Source organism: Sebastes fasciatus, chromosome 6 (genome assembly GCF_043250625.1).
Source record: "Sebastes fasciatus isolate fSebFas1 chromosome 6, fSebFas1.pri, whole genome shotgun sequence".
Lineage (NCBI taxonomy): Eukaryota > Metazoa > Chordata > Actinopteri > Perciformes > Sebastidae > Sebastes > Sebastes fasciatus.
This window is the reverse complement of record NC_133800.1, coordinates 7,814,121-7,830,348: the sequence shown is the minus strand read 5'-3', so window position 1 is coordinate 7,830,348 and position 16,228 is coordinate 7,814,121. Positions and strand designations below refer to the sequence as shown.

General features: G+C 42.2%; 1 protein-coding gene across 2 annotated transcripts; it reads right to left on the bottom strand.

The window, feature by feature from the left end:
- Positions 1-368: 368 nt before the first annotated feature.
- lzts3b (leucine zipper, putative tumor suppressor family member 3b) lies at positions 369-13,074 on the bottom strand. 2 transcript variants are annotated; one of them, XM_074637453.1, is made up of 8 exons: positions 12,799-13,074; positions 8,502-9,473; positions 6,791-7,261; positions 6,539-6,706; positions 6,211-6,339; positions 5,571-5,762; positions 5,098-5,328; positions 369-3,512 (listed from the first exon to the last, which is right to left on the bottom strand). In XM_074637453.1, the coding sequence occupies exons 2-8, from the start codon at positions 9,354-9,356 to the stop codon at positions 2,409-2,411; spliced, it is 3,150 nt and encodes a 1,049-aa protein (XP_074493554.1). In that variant the 5' UTR covers positions 9,357-9,473; positions 12,799-13,074; the 3' UTR covers positions 369-2,408. The 2 variants fall into 2 exon arrangements, with proteins under 2 accessions (XP_074493554.1, XP_074493555.1); XM_074637454.1 differs by having other exon boundaries at positions 8,502-9,348.
- Between the last annotated feature and the right edge of the window lie 3,154 nt (positions 13,075-16,228).

Below are 16,228 nucleotides of genomic sequence, written 5' to 3'. Positions count from 1 at the left end.
TAAGCATAATTTACTTTTCATATTAATTTTTTTGAAATACTTCAGGACTTTTACCTAATGGAGTCTTTTGGTTTTAATACTTTTTAGAGGTCTGGTGGAGTAAAATTGCAGTAATTAACAAGAAAATGTGATTAGACAAAAGTCTGAAAAGATAAATCTTTCTTTGTGTAGCAGAAATATGTTTTTTCTTCTTTCATCTTGTCAATTGTCTCATGACCCCTGATAATTATTAGTCCTGAGCATAACAATAATAATAATAATAATAATCCTGTATTCCAATATTTGGAGGACCTTTTCAAAGCTGAGCATCATATGTTGTCTTAACCACAGGACAAATGATTTTCTCACTGACAAAAAGTGCTGAATTATTCACATATCTTTATTAGTTCTGCTGAATTTTAACAAAGGGTGGTTTTAATCAAGCCAGAACAGTACTAGTAACATAAATGCAAACAATAAATTTGAAACATGTATAAAATCGGTAGCATTTTGTTCTCTAAACAATGCAATACTGTAACTACATTTATCACCTACATCAAAAGGAACATCATTTTTGGACAGGGTTGCTATGATTGCACCATTATGGTAGGCCAATAATAGGCTATCTACACAGTTTAAAAAAACACATAAAGGAAAGCTCAAATGGCACATCTTTTCTCTGTCAGTTCACCATAATATAATAACAGTAATAAAGATGATAATACTATGTAATACCTTAGAGATAAGTTATTATTCTTGAGCAACATCTTTGTATGCTGGCATAAACAACACATATAAAAGCCATGATATTCACATCTGAGTCTACTGTACATCATAACTCGTGTGTAGGACACTACGTAGTGCAGTTAGCCTGAATGCTCCCTTTAAAGAGGCAGACTTTCCATTTTTCAGATATTTTTTTTTTTACTTCCTTCTCCCCTGCTTTGTCTAAATGAACTATACAGAAGAAAGTAGAGTTTTCTAGGATATACAGACTCCCTCAGTTTTAATTTTCAGTCTCACTGTCCTTGTACCAAGCTTTGATGTACATCTTACTGTAGTTAAAGCCGCCCCAACAAATCCCTTTGCTCTCAATACATCTTCCCTTGCCGTATTGCCACTAGTCCCTCTCTCCTCAATCTCATAAGCTGAAGCGTTTCGTATGTATACACACATGCACACACCCGCTCTCCCACACACACACTCACACACACATTTACAATCTATAACTATTATAAGTATTTCTTTCTAGTATATCATACATTCTATTAAATCTTATTTTTAACTTTGGGGATACTGACTGATTACTCAGATTTCTTGGCTGTAAATGCACAAAGTGAACGACACAATTGTCATAATAACCAAATTCAAATCGTGTGCTTCCATTCACATTCTCAGAAGAAATTTGAGTCGGGAGCGCCGTGAAAGCTCTCCTATGACCTCTAGTGTTTGTTTTTAGTCACCGCAGACGATCAGCAGTGAAAGGCGAACCAGGTTCTCCCACGTCTTAAAACATATACTATATTCAGTTGGGGTTGATTATCTACTAAACATATCTATTTCATTCAATTTGTAGAAAATATAAACTCTGTTGGTCTTAATGATGTGTTTAAGTGGGTCATGCATGTTGGACCCTGTGCATGAAATGACTTGAAACTTGAAGCTGAACTTGAAAACTGAATCGGTCAGTGTGACCTTTGATATCTGCTGGGATTTAAATGAAATAGTCCAGCCATGTGTCATAATGTTGTGTAACCAGTTTGCTGATATTAAAATTAAAGCACTGAAAATGATAATCATTTCTAAAATCATTTTTTTTTTCATCTATTCCCAGCATTAGTTGTTATCGTATACATGCTGGAAAGAATGGAGTAAGGCGCTCTCTGGCCAAAAATGCAAGTTAACATCACACACTCTGACCACTATTTCTACTTTTACATTACCAGTGACACAGACTTACAATGAATAAATACCGCATAATACTCTTGTTGACAATTTCTGACAATATCCCTGATTGTCTTGGTCCTTTTCTAGCATGGGCATTAAATGACCCCCGTATTAGTGCTGTCATCTAAACATTGTCATTTAACGTTTTGCTTTTCTGCCATCCATCAGCATGGCACACTTTTCATGAACACTGATTAGGTAGGATGTGTGCAACTAGTGAGAGAAAGGCTGCTTAGAAGGTTGAAAAATCATTGATATATTGAATGAAGTTCAACTTCCTGCTCAGGTGATCTGCTTGTTGCTGATAGTGTTGGATTCTGAAGTCGCTGTTGTTGCTGTTTAGTGTCTTTAGTTGCTTTGAAAAGTATGTCAGACTGGACTGATTTATTCTATTGTAGACTGAACTGTTTTTCAACTGTATGCTGAAGTGGTTTTGTGTGAGAGGCCTTGTCACCGTGAGTGCATTGGCCATGGAGCTGTCTCTATATCTCAGTGGACTCTATCCTCTCCAGGCGTGAGGGTCCTGCCCAGGGATTGGCAAGCTGGTGGAGAGACGGAGGGCCCTTTTGGTCTTCACAAGGCGGGGAGATGGTGAGGGCGATGGGGCTGGGGAGAGAGGGTGGGGGCTGAGCACCCAGAGGTGAGAGGGCTGGTGGTGGAGGTGGAGAATTGGAGGAGGTGGGGGAGGTGGTGGTGGTAGTGGTAATAGTAGTGGTGGTGGACGTTGTGTTTGGTTTGGCTCCCAACTGGGTCATACGTTTCTCCAAAGCTTGGTTCTTCTGCAGCGTTTCCACGTAGCTGAGCTGCAGCTGTGCCTGGTATTTCAAAACCCTTTCCTTCTCGTCCTGCCAGGTGTGTCGCTCCTGGTCGAAGTTGAGGGCCTGACGTTCCCGTTGCTGCCGCTCCAGGCGCAAAGCGCCCTGCAGCTGCTCAAGTTGCCTGCGCAGCTCCCCTGCCTCGTCCCAGTGGCCTTCCTGGCCTCGCTGTGGCTGGTGGCCTTCCTGACGCAGCTGCACATCCTGGCAGAGTTGGGCCTCGTGACGTAGCTGGGCCTCTTGGCGCATTTGGGCCTCGTGGCAGAGCTGGGCCTCCTGACGGAGATGGGTCTCTTGACGGAGCTGCACCTCTTGGCGCAGCTGTGCTTCTTGGCGTAGTTGGGCTTCATGGCGGAGATGAGCCTCCTGACGAAGCTGGGCCTCCTGACGGAGTTGGGCATCTGGTCGGATTTGGGCATCCTGACGCATTCGGATGTCCTGCTGCATATGGGCATCTTGCCGCTGCTGCGCGTCACGCCACTGAGCTTCTTCGCGTTGCTGCCTCTCCTGCCTCTGAGCTTCCTGCCTTTGAGCTTTGGCTTCGTCACTCTGAAGACTCAGCAGGGAGTCAGATGTGGGGGTGAGGGAGTTGGGTGAGGGCTCAGTGGGGTTTCGCGGGCAGTGGACGATTCCCCATGGTGGCAATAGTCCTGCAGCAGCTAAGTTCGGGCTCACAACAACTTCTGCTCCTCTGCTCACTTCACTCAGAGCCCGCTTTAAACTAAGCACCTCTGCTTCAAATACACCCAGCTTCTCTCTGAGGATGGACACCTGTAGAAAGGAAAATATATATCACAGGAAAATTAAATTAATTATTAATTTAGTTTTACATGTAGTATTTGAGGTGGACAATCACACACAAGGTGTCTCCTACATTGAAATAGAATAAAAGAACAAAACAGGACATAAAGGGTAATAAGCCTTAATAGTGTACATAGTTATATACATAAATACAGATAATGTGTAAAAACATTAACACAGCTATTCAAACAAATACACATCCAGCTGTGTTCATTTTACATACATGCATGAATGCAAGCATGCACATTTGCTTTACATAGGCACACTCGAAATAGGATTGTACGGCTGATAGCAGCAGTGACGGATGTTGGACCAGTCGGTTGAATCAGGTGAGACTATAATACAGACAGACTTGATGGAGAGTGGGAGAGTAATCCTCTTAGTCTTGGCAATTAGCACATTAAAGCTGTTGTCTGACATCATTTTATATTAAAATATTATATTTAAACTTGCTTTAAACAGTTTTGAGTGTTTTTATGGCACTCGTAAATTGCCCCAGATATTGCTCTCAAACTTACAGCCTCTTTAGTAATGGAATACACATCTATATACATATTTTATGTGCGTGAACTGCTTAAGAGTTCATACTGTACAGCACAAAGGAAAAGAAATGGCTGCAGCTGTAATACATAATGTTGCCCAATCCCCAATTAGTCCTATATAGTCTCCTCACCAAGTTATTGGAATCCCTCTGAGGGATTTCAGGGATTTAAATGCTCAACAATCTAGATTTAGTGGTAAGCATCCCAATCCTGCAATCTCACTTGTCATAAACTATATTTTGGCTGCTTTGGACAGTAATCAACATTGCATTGCTCTTTTCGTAAAGCCTTTGATAAAGTCGACCATTCGCTGCAACGACACAAGATTTTCATCCTAGAACTAGAACAATGTGAGCTTTTTACATCCAAGTTTCATGCATTTTGTCGTTTTTAAACACTTCTGAGGGAGATTCTGGTCACCATATAGTGAGAATGAGGTCATGTCTATAAATACAACTAATATACAATTCTACATTGATGACATGAATCAGATTTTCTAACCAGATACAGTGACAAACTATTGGGCTTAAATATGGTTTTATTATTATTTTATATTATTAAAAAAGGCATCAAATTTGGCTGACTGGTGATAAAAGCACATAAAAGCCAAAAAGAAAAAATTGGTCTCCCCTCTTCAGTCCCTCGTTGCTGTTTACCATTGCATTTACAGTGTACGCAAACATACTGGAAATCGTGTTTTCAGACGCTGGGCTGGAGGTTTTTGTTCACTTGTAATCTCCTATACACAAATTACCATCATATCTTGAATCTTACAGTGACGGGGTTTTATCAGAGACACTTAAAGAGGATTTTATGTGCTCTAATACTGAATTATTGGATAACAGGAAGCCCTATGTTTTTGTTGAAAAATCTGATGAATAACCTGACTAAGAGTACGTGATTTTTGTTATGTTTGGAGACTGATTTAATGGATTATTAACATGTTTCTGTTATTTAGAATCCTTGGCGTTAAAGTCCGCTGAGTATTAATTAAGGTGAAACTGAAAACTCACCTCTGACAGAGTCCTCCTCAGCTCCCCCTCACACTTCTCCAGCTCCAGACTCTTGGTGCTATAGGAGTCCTTCAGGCCCAGCATGGTCTCCTCCCGCTCCCTCAGCTGGGCGTTGAGCTCCTTCAGCTGGCCTCTCAGGGCCACCATCTCTCCAGCTCGCTGGGTCACTTCAGCCTGGCTCTCCCTCAGCTGCTGCTTCAGCAGGGAGATCTCCCCTGCCTTCTGACATACCTGGAGCATAACGAATAAGTGAGTAGTATCTTCTTTTTCTTTCTTTTAGTACTTAGTATTTGTGGTACTCCCTATCCCGTTACATACAAGTGCGTTGCTTGTACACACATACTTACAGACACGGGCAGCTTCACACACACACCTTTATACTCAGCGCTGCACTGCTCAGTCTACCATGATGTAACCCTGATAACATTTTACTGAACTAGCCAAGCGCACCAAGTCATATACTCATATCTCACCTCCCACTTGGTCTCCTCCAGACGAGGCAAGATGTCAGCCTGCTCCTTCCTGTAATCCAGACACTTTCTCTCCAGCTCCTCTCTCTGGGCCAACAGAGCCGCCATCTCCTCCTGGAGCCTCCTCTTGTCCTGGGACAGACGGCTTATCTGGGCCTGCAGGGCGGTCTGGGAGCGCTGAGCACGACGGGTAACCTGCAGACAAATTGGACATATACAGTGTAAGTTTTGACGGTATCCACCTATATGTGGAACATACGTATATATACAGATCCTGCAATAACATCTTCTGGTACTTAAAGCCATGACCCATTACGTGTTGTATATCAGCAACAGATTTGGTCTAAATGCCTTTCAGAGGATGCTGCATTTTACCAGCGTTTACCTGTATCTTGATTCCAAAATGAACCATTAAATACCTTTAAGAGATTCCACCTACTATGCAGCAAGATGTGGCTTCCTCCAAAGATATTTAAAACAAGTAGATCTGACAAAAACATGTATCTGTTGTATGTACCCCCCAGAAATTGTATCATTGTATCAGATTTTGACCACATGCTTCATTCTGCACTTCTCCCAAGACTTCACACAGGTTGCATTTGGACTTGAGAAATAAAGTGCAGCGACATCCTGCTGAGTTCACCTGCTGCAGGCGCGAGGCGTAGTTCTGTCTCAGCTCGTCCATCTGTCGCTCCCAGACACGTTGCTTCTCCTCAAACACCTGAATGATTGCTGCCTCACTTTGGTCCAGGTTTCTACGCATGTGCTGCACCTGGTAGAAAAAAACAGTAATCAGACCACAAAACAGCCAGTTAAGACAGTAAACGTAGGAGAAATCCAACTTTGATAACAAAATGTGGGACTATCAAATAAGATCAGAACTGATCCTTTAAAAGCTGGCTCATATACGCCTTGTTTTTAATGGAGAGCCCACTAAGTGCACATCAGACATGTTCTGAGTGGCCTCTGACCTCTTGCTCTTTCTCCCACAAGCGGTCCTCCAGGTCCTGGATGATGTCATCGGAGGAAGGGGAGGGGCGTAGAGGTGCTGGGGCGTCGCTCAGGTGGCTCAGCCTCTGATAGGACGAGGAGCTCTTTCCCGAGGAGGACCGGCCGCTGTCTGAGGCGCTGAGCCCGTTCTGGAGGAAAGAACCACATCACGATACATTAGAGACGATATCAGCGAGGTGCAGACGAAGTGAGTATATGGATGATGGCCTTACCTGGTAGCCGGGCTTTTCCAGCTTGTCGAGGCCTGCAGCTGCCCCAACCATGCCCAACCTGTTGATGTGGCTGGTGGAAGCACTGAGAGGCCCCAGGACGGCTGGGGGCCCACAACCGGACCCCGAGCCCGTATAGGTGGGCAGGCTGGTCAGGGAGTTCCTCCCTGAGTCAGACATCCCTCCCTGAACCACTTCATTACCATTTCCCCCGCCCTCAGTTCTGCTGACCCTCACTGGGCTGTCCTGGTCCAGGAGCAGGGCCTCTGGGACCTCTCCTGACTCTCCTCCTGCTCCGTCCCTGCCTCTCCTGCCTCCTCTGCTCTCACTGAACCCTTCACTCCTTGCCTCAGTCTTGCCCTCGCTCCCAGCCCCTCCTGCCTGGCCCACCAGGTTCTGCATGGAGTGGAAGCTCTTGGGAACCACCGGCTTGAAGGCAGAGGGACGAACAAGGCCTGAGTTGTTCTGCATCGCCTGCGAGAGAGACGGAGGAAGGAAGATAGTAAAAAGAGAAATCAGAGATAGTACACATGTCGTAAAATACGCTGTAGAGAAAGTTTCAATGATATAATTAACACAATATGGGACATGCATCATACATATATCATACATGATTTATGTGGAACAGCTTGAGATGCATTTGGTTTATTTTCTGAGGCACTTTAATCTTATTTTATGTCATCTGTTTTTAAAGGGTGGGTTTTAAATTATTTTTCAAGTCTATCTTAATGCAATACTCACTGTAAATGAAGTGTTTTTGGTGGCTATAATCATTCCTCCTATATATACTGGCCGTGAGGAGATCCCTTTCTAACGTGACAGATTTGGGACAAAGTTCACAGTTCTCATTCTGTGCAAAAAGCGATTCTTGTCAGCCAAAGCTAATATGTAGCTTTAGCAGTCTTAGATAACCAAACAAAGTGGCCAAAAGTTACAGTCTTTTAATTAAAGCTTCTTTCTTTGTGTTACTATCTCTCCACCACAGCTCAGCAAGGAAACACTGTTCGGGGAAAGGAGGGAATTTACCCAAAAGACGGCAATTTTGGACGAAAGCAACTTGATTAGGTTAATTCAGACTGTTAACTCAGCAGTCGCTGAACTTCTGAATGCATTTTGTTTGTCTTTAGAGTATGACATTCCCTCTTTTTGTTTGGAGGGATAGTAACGCAAAGAGGACATTTTATACTGAAAGATTTAGGAAGGTGCCCATTTGATTTGTCTAACTCTGGTGCTGCTGTTCATAATAGATTTGTCTGAAACGTCGGATGTATTTTTGCACAGAATAAGGACTGCGGCTTTTATCCCCCAACGCTTACATTTGACTCACACCAAGAAGGGATCACTTCATGGTCAGTACGGAGAGGAGGAATCATTATAGCAACTAGTAAGTCTTCCAACATGCATGTGTATAATACATTTTCCAGCCTGGTCTTCTAAATCAGTGGTGTTCAAAACTTTTGTGCTTATGACGCTCATCACAGGCTGCATATTTATGAGAGCTGTTACTTGAACTGTGAGCAGTTCAACTGTAGTGGTTTTCCCTTCTCAGATTGGTTCATTTCGGAAAACTAAATATAATTTTGAGTGGCAGGATTTAGTTTTTCACTATTCCCTACCCCAGTAATCATGTTGTGACCCCTTAGATTGATTTTACAATCCCCTTTGAGGGTGCTGACCCCCAGGTTGGGAGCCACTGTCCTAAATCTTAAAGTACCTGCTCCAGTTTTCCCGATACTGGCAGGATCTTGGGCGGGTTGTGGTTCGGAGGGTTATGGCTCCCTGGGTTGTTCTCACTGTCACCTCTGGCGGCTGCCATCTCTCTGTGCTGCTGGTGCTGGTGTTGGTTCATGCTCACGCTGTTCTTCTCGTTTCCTCCTCGTCCCACAATGTTCCCACAAACATCTAAACCTGCAGCCTGCATTTCCCTCTCTCTGTCTCTTTCCAGTCTCTCGTTCTCCAGTCTCTCTCTTTCCCTCTCCCTCTCCCTTTCCCTCTCTCGCTCCCTTTCCCTTTCTATCTTCTCCCTCTCAATTCTCTCTCTTTCCCTCTCTCTGGCTCTCTCCCTCTCCCGCTCCCTCTCTCGTTCCAGCCTCTCCCTCTCCACTCGTTCTCGCTCCCTCTCCCGGTTCCTTTCTCTCTCTCGCTCCCTCTCTAACCTTTCTCGGTCCCAGTCTCGGTCCCGGTCCCTGTCTCTCCCCCTCTCGCGCTGCCTCTCCCTCTCCCTCTCCCACTCCCTCTCCCGCCTGCCTGCTCCGTTGCCACACTCCAACTGGTTGTTGTTGGACGGCGCCGTCATGGTACATTCAGTGTTGGTGGAGGAGGCTGTTTCAGTGGGCCGGTCAGTCCCGGTACAGGTCCCAGTCGCAACACTAACACTCCCTCGTTCATCGCTAGAAGCCGTCCCGTCGGATATAGTCGCCGGAGGGCGGGGCAGTCGCTCTGCGCTGCAGCTGCGGTCGGCAGGGCAACGGCGAGAGAGAGGAGGGGCTCTTGGGAGGGTGGTCCTCGTCCCCACAGACTTCATGGCAAACTCCTGCTCTCCTGCCACCCCACTGCCAACACTGCCCATAGTGGGGGTCAAAGGTCAGGGATTAGAGGTTAGGAGTCAGGATTGGGGAGGGTCACAGATACATTTGGAAGTAGTGTGGGTCATCACAACCTAATGCAGGTAGTGGGGGCACACACACTAGAGGAACACAGAAAAATGAAAGGAGTTATACAATATTATAATTGCATAATGACTAGTTATACAATAATAGCTAATGCAGAATAGATTCCAGCCCACATAGAGGGGCAGCGTGGTCCTCCCACCATGATACAAATGATGGTCTGATGGATCGGTCTGGACAGTTATGCGTATAGTGAAGATATAAATAAAGTGTAATGAATAAAACATGTCCTCCAGTTTAATGATAACACCACAGTGTTGCTTTCTGTTTATGGCAACTGTGTATTATGTAGATACACGTTGTAGTAAGAGTGAGCGTTTTTTGACGATTTTGTTTGTGTGCATAAGTTAAGGGATGCAGGGTGAAGAGGTCACTCACACCAACTCCAACGCAAAACAGAAATCACACTGGATCTTGTGCCCATTAGCATCATAGAACTGGAGGGTTGTATTTGTTTGTTTGTTTGTTGTTGTTTTTTTGCATTTTTTGTTGACACAAATAGAGGAACACCTGCATAAAACAGTTTAGAAAACAACAGCCCTGCAATAAATACAAATTTTGTGAAGCTTATAATGATCAGTTCTCGTTCAATCTGTATCAGATAGATATTGGTTTACTTACTTATTGTTTAGGGTCTCAATGTGTGTTGAAATAATAATAATAATCAATCATAATAATAATAAAAAATAATAATAATAATAATTGCTAAATTCCTTTAGATATCTTGATCTTTTCTTTTTACTCAATTAAAAACCAATATGTAGAAAATTATTGAAGAGGTAACCCATTTAACGTAAATCATTGCTATTACACCAAAGAAAAAAATACTATGATTTATATGTTATAGAGCCATGCATTAACAAATATAGGTATATGAATTTTGGATGCCAAAAGGTCAGCCATACACAAAGAAATAGATGGTGTATTATCCCACATTTGGGGTCAATTACACCTCAGAGAGGTTGAACTCCCTGTTGGATCAATTAAAAACAGTTATAAACAGAAATATAAGGACTATGGTTGGGCGATATGGTAAAAATCTTCTATCATGATATAGGTCATTTCATATGTCAATAACAATATATATCACAACAAAGCACATTTTCTGGTAAATCAATAAATAGTCCATATGAAATAACGACATGGTAAAGCCTAGTTTTGTATACTCCTGTGTGAATTAAGCACTTGACAAATGAAAAGTATTTTCTCATTTTAAAAACTTGAGTGCAAAGTGAACACCACAGTTTTAAGTAAAATTATAGAGTTATAGTTTAGGATAGCACGGTGTAAAAAGCAGTCAACACTACTAACATGTATAGAGCTTATGAAAATCAAGATCAGATTCATACTGTAAGCAATTCTTGTAAAAATTAGGAAAAGTTACGAATTACACAGCTGATAAAACAATGTTAAGTATGTTTTTAGGGCTGTTTAAGAGTCTATTTAAAAGCTACTTTTCTTTTAATCGTATTGGACTGGTTTACAAATTATTATATACATATTGTGCATTACAATCCAACACCAAAAAAACACAAACTATGGCCTGAAAGCTTTGCAAATGCCTCTCTTACTCAGCCTCAATATCAAGATCTCAACATTGTAAACTACACTTTATTGCAATACTGCTGTATTAATTTGCGCAGCGCTGCAGTGTACAGGTATTCCTGTTAATATGTCCACCCTAGTTTACACATAGGTGCCAGTTTATCAGGTACACCTAGCTAAAATGAATAATACAACAACCCTGCAATACATCCTTCATGAAGGTTATAGTGTTGAAAGTGTTTTAGAAAGTGTTGATTTAACTTCATGGTCACTTTGGAGGATGTAGTTTGTGGAGCTGTTGAATAATATTGTGTTGTATTGCGGAGCTGTATCAAAATCTACAATGATACCTTTACTATTTACTGTACCCTCAGTTTATATTATGTTCTAAGGTGCATATTATTAAGCAAAAAAAAAAAAGTGTTTAATCAAATATTCACAAGCTAATTTACAGTTTAGGCTACTGGTTGGTTTCTGGGTCTCTTGGCAAACTGGGTTGGGGGGAATGTGAGTGTGGGAGGCTCTAAAGGGGCTCCTGTAGCAGGTTTATCTGGCCCTGGTTATCCAGAGAGGTGCTTCTAATATCTACTCTACAAATGGGGTGGACAAAATATTAGAAACACCTCTCAGGATAATGGAATACAATTCAACAACAACACAAACTACAGCTTCCAAAATGATCCATAACTTCACCCAAACAGCTTAAACTAAGTATGTATTGCATGACTGTTGTATTAGACTGACTTATTTGGCCTAATAAACTGCCAACTGAGTGTAGCCTTTATATTCAGAGGCTGTAGTTATAGTTGAACTGTATTGCATTATACCGAGAGGTGTTTCTGTCAAGTGTCCCATTTATATCAGCGACTAAATATCAGAAACACCTCTCAGTGGTGTCCTGGTGGTCTCGGGGGGTTTGGGATGCTGACCTGCACATAAGGTCAACGTCCATCCATTTGAGTCCAACCTGGGACCTTTGCTGCACTTCATCTACAACTCTTTTGTTTCCTGTGTTAGCCATTCACTGTCTCCTAGTAAAGGCAAAAATACTGAGAGAGACACCACTCAGTGTAACACAATACAAGTCACCACAGACTGCAGCCTCCAAAATGACAACAACTGAACTAATAATGAATATATATATATAAACTTAATGAAGGTATTTATTGCAGGACTGTTGTATTAGTTTTAGAAAGATAGGGTACCTAATAATCTGGCAACTGAGTGAGGCATGTATATGCACATACTGTATGTATGTAAGACTGTGTGCTTGCAAAAATAAACATGTTTGTATACAGGCTACTATGTGTGCCATCAACAAGGTTAAGAAATATAGAGCTTGTTCACATATATTCACCAAAATCACACAATAGTATATCATCAATAGATAGATAGACAGATAGATACATAGATAGATAGATAGATAGATAGATAGATAGATAGAGACGCAGTCATGGTAGTGCACCTCCCCTTCTCAGCCCATTTACTAGAGGTTTACTTCCACTTGGGTGAATAGTAGTAGTAGTAAAATACCCTGCCTATCTATCTGCTGCTCTGCCTCCATCCCCTCCCCTCACGACTCCCCCTCTCTCTCCTCTTTTCTCTGCATCCCTGGGCGGCAAGGGCGGCTTTAGCAGCATCCGCATCAAGCCCTGGATCCACTGCGCTCCACAAACAATTACGCGCTAGGCCCCGTGACAAGAGACAAAACGCACGACCCCTCTGCTGAATCACACAATACATCCGAATTAAAGATGCACAGCGACATTGACATTGACGACAGTAGCTTTGATTTACCGATTGCAGCATCCTGGCGGTCCATCATCAAAGGCTACTCACTATTCTGCAGCTCGGTGGTTTGTAAGATGGCAGCCTCAATAAATAATATTTGTCACAGGACAGCAACGTCAGTCAGTATCCTGGTCGGCCACGGCTCTGAGTTAGTCTGCGTTGTTACCGCGGGGTCGGTGATATTAGGGATGTGCTGTCTGCTGTCTTCGACCGCTGTCAGCGTCGGATGCTGATGATGGAGTCGGTTGATACGCGCATCAGCTGAGAGACACACACCCACCTCTGGTCCCGCCCCTCCGGGCTGCATGATACTAACGCCCCCTTTTGGCTTCCAGCCAGTGATCTACCCCCCAGGGAAAAGGCTATAGTGTCATATATACAGTCACCTGGATGGATGGATGGATGAGTGGATGAGTGGATGGGTGGGTGGATGGGTGGATGGGTGGGTAGATGGGTGGATGGATGGATGAATGGGTGGATGGGTGGATGGGTGGGTGGATGGATGGATGGGTGGGTGGATGGTTGGATGAGTGGATGGATGGTTGGATGGATAGATGGGTGGATTGGTGGATGGATTGATGGATGGATGGATGGATGGATGGATGGATGATTGATTTTTATTTTATAATAAATCCACAGAGCTTTTAGAAAGGTGCCATATGGCTTTTCCTGAAATTGTGAATTAATCATTTAAAAAAATTGGCGGGTCCAAAATCAATGTTTTGTTTATCTCTGTGGAAGATATCTGGCGTTTAGTTCCCTCTTCTACAGTAACTGGGCTTGTGAGCCAATAGTAAAACAACGTTGGTATCACATGGTATCTCTGGGTCGTCAGTTAGTGTGGAAAAAACAGATAAATGTCTGAGATTGACATTAAGTGCCTGGCAACTTGTTATGAAGTAAATGCAATGGAACGGGGAGGGAGAATGCAACATCTAGTGGCTGAATGTTATCAATAGCACCTTTAAAAACTCAGTAATATGGACACAGTTGGGGTCACCCATAAATTATGACAGTTTGACCAGTGGTGGAGGAAGTATTTAGACCCTTTACTTGAGTAAAAGTACTAATACCACTCTGTAAAAATACAAGTAAAAGTCCTGCATTGAAATTGTGAAAAAAAAGTCCCCTGTGACTGTTACTATTATATATTTCATTAGATTATTATTACTCATGCATTAAGGCAGGGTTTCCTGTTGTAGTTGGTTGAGGTGGAGCTATTTTTTAACTATTTTGTGTAGCCTATAGTAGACTGCAACTAATGATTATTTTCATTATGGAGTCATCTGCTGATCATTTTCCCCATTAATCGGTTGATTGTTTGGTTTGTAAAAAATAATGTGAAAACAAAAACATTACTCAGAGCCCAAAGTGACCTTAACAATGCTTGTTTATCCAACCAACAGTCCAAACTTCAAAATGATTAGAAATAAATAGAAATAATCAAAATAATTAACATGAAAAGCAGCATTTGTGAAACTGGAACCCTGAATATGATTTTGCAAGAAGAATTATTTAAATTGTTGCGAATAATTACCTGTCAACTGGTAATCGATTAATGGACTAATCGTTCCAGCTGTACTTGTATATACTGTTGGGTAATTTAATTTATAACAATGCATCATGTTCAATAAACTCTTCATGTTTTGTGTGCAAAAAAAAAAGTAAGTAACTAAAGCTGTCAGATAATTGTAGTGAAGAGAAAAGTTTTCCCTCTGAAATGGAGAAGAACTAGAAAGTGGCAAGACAAGAAAAGAGTCAAGTAAAGTAAAAGTACCTCAGATTTATACATAAAGTAATTAGCTACATTCCACCACCGATTTAAAGGAGTATCCCAGTAGTTTAGTATTGCTTCCGTAAAGTTGGGGGATTTTTGCTTAGACAGATTTTTAAAAGAATGTTTAAAAGTGATGCTGCAAAGGGTGAGATATCCTTATTTATATTCCCTGCCTGATATGGGTCGAACTACAAATATACTGGATCATACGCTTCCCATAATGCATCTTTCATTAGACCCATAAACGCCCTGTTCTTTCTATCTTATTAACCGTCTTTGAGATCACTAAAAAGCGCTATATAAATCTAATATATTATTATTATTATTATCTCCACGTGTACTAATTGAGATACGTAATTATTAGATTTAGCTATAGAAATGATATTGAATTGGCATGTTTTGACTTAAAAAAATTGTATTTTCTGTGATTGCTCAGTCCAGTCACTTACTTGCTTGTGGTCACACAGAGTCATGAATATATCAGTATTCGGCAGGTTGTCCTGGTTTTGTGTCCAATCAAAAGAAGGATTCCTCTGCTCTTGTGTTGAACAGACATCTTTTACCTCTCAGTTGTTGATGATTGTCTGAGCTTCTGAGCTTGTTGTGATGTCTTTCACTCATATTTGTATCTTTATTTATCTGCTATATCTTACTCTACATGTATGGGAGTCCATTTTTCTCTTTTTCTCATCTTTTTCTTTCCTGCTGAAGAGGTGAGGAGCACCATTGTGCCCCCTTCAGGATGGGAGACGAGCATCCAAGGCCCAAAGTACACATGAGTACACAAATCCAAAACTCCAAAGCATTTCCTTTTGTGGGAAGAAATCCTACATACATGCATGTCAAGGTCACAGGACTGTGTGTAGTTGAGATTTCATCTTTAGGCCGTTAATCTTTAAGGTAATCTTTATATACTGTTGAATTGGCAAATCTCTAAAGAGGGTGTCCTTTTTTCTGTTACACTTGCTTGACTGCCCATGAGGGGGCAGTGGTGTTGTGTGTTTGCAGGCAGCCTGCACTTTAACAGCTGCAATACTGTTGTAGGCATGGTGGGGAAAGACAAGGCTCATCTCTCAGGGTTTCTTACACCATTTGGCCACTACAGGGCGCTATGATTTCTACCACTCACCTCAGTCTGTGTGCTGACTGTGTTTATTTTTATGGATCATAAAATGCAGTGTATATCTTCACCATACTTTTTTGTATTTGTTGCTGATGTAAAGCATAGTGTTTAGCTTTAATAAATTGTTGACTCTAAATTGCCCGTAGGTGTGAATGTGAGTGTGAATGGTTGTCTGTCTCTATGTGTCAGCCCTGTGATAGACTGGCGACCTGTCCAGGGTGTACGCCCAATGTCAGCTGGGATCGGCTCCAGCCCCCCGCGACCCTGAATGGGATAAGCGGTTACGGATAGTGGATGGATGGATGGATAAGTAGTCGAGAAAATGTCTTTTCACTGTGAAATGTAACACATGCAATGCATTAGTTCTGCTTGCTCACGATGGGTTATAAAAGCAGCTCAGTGTTCACAACTTGACATAAACAGTGGGCTCTTGTCCTCATTTCACATCAGCTGCAATCCCCCTTTCACATCCACTTTTTTCCACATCTTTTTCCACTGACCATCAGTGTTTTCACCACCAGAGAAAAGCTGTCAGG

Bases quoted from the DNA above. Each gene is read 5' to 3' on its own strand.
- lzts3b (XM_074637453.1), bottom strand. From the start codon at position 9,356: ATGGGCAGTGTTGGCAGTGGGGTGGCAGGAGAGCAGGAGTTTGCCATG. The intron at 5,329-5,570 runs GTGAGATATGAG...GTTATGCTCCAG, and splicing joins TGGAGGAGACCAAGTGGGAG to GTATGTCAGAAGGCAGGGGA. The intron at 3,513-5,097 runs GTGAGTTTTCAG...TCCTTTCTACAG, and splicing joins TGAGGAGGACTCTGTCAGAG to GTGTCCATCCTCAGAGAGAA.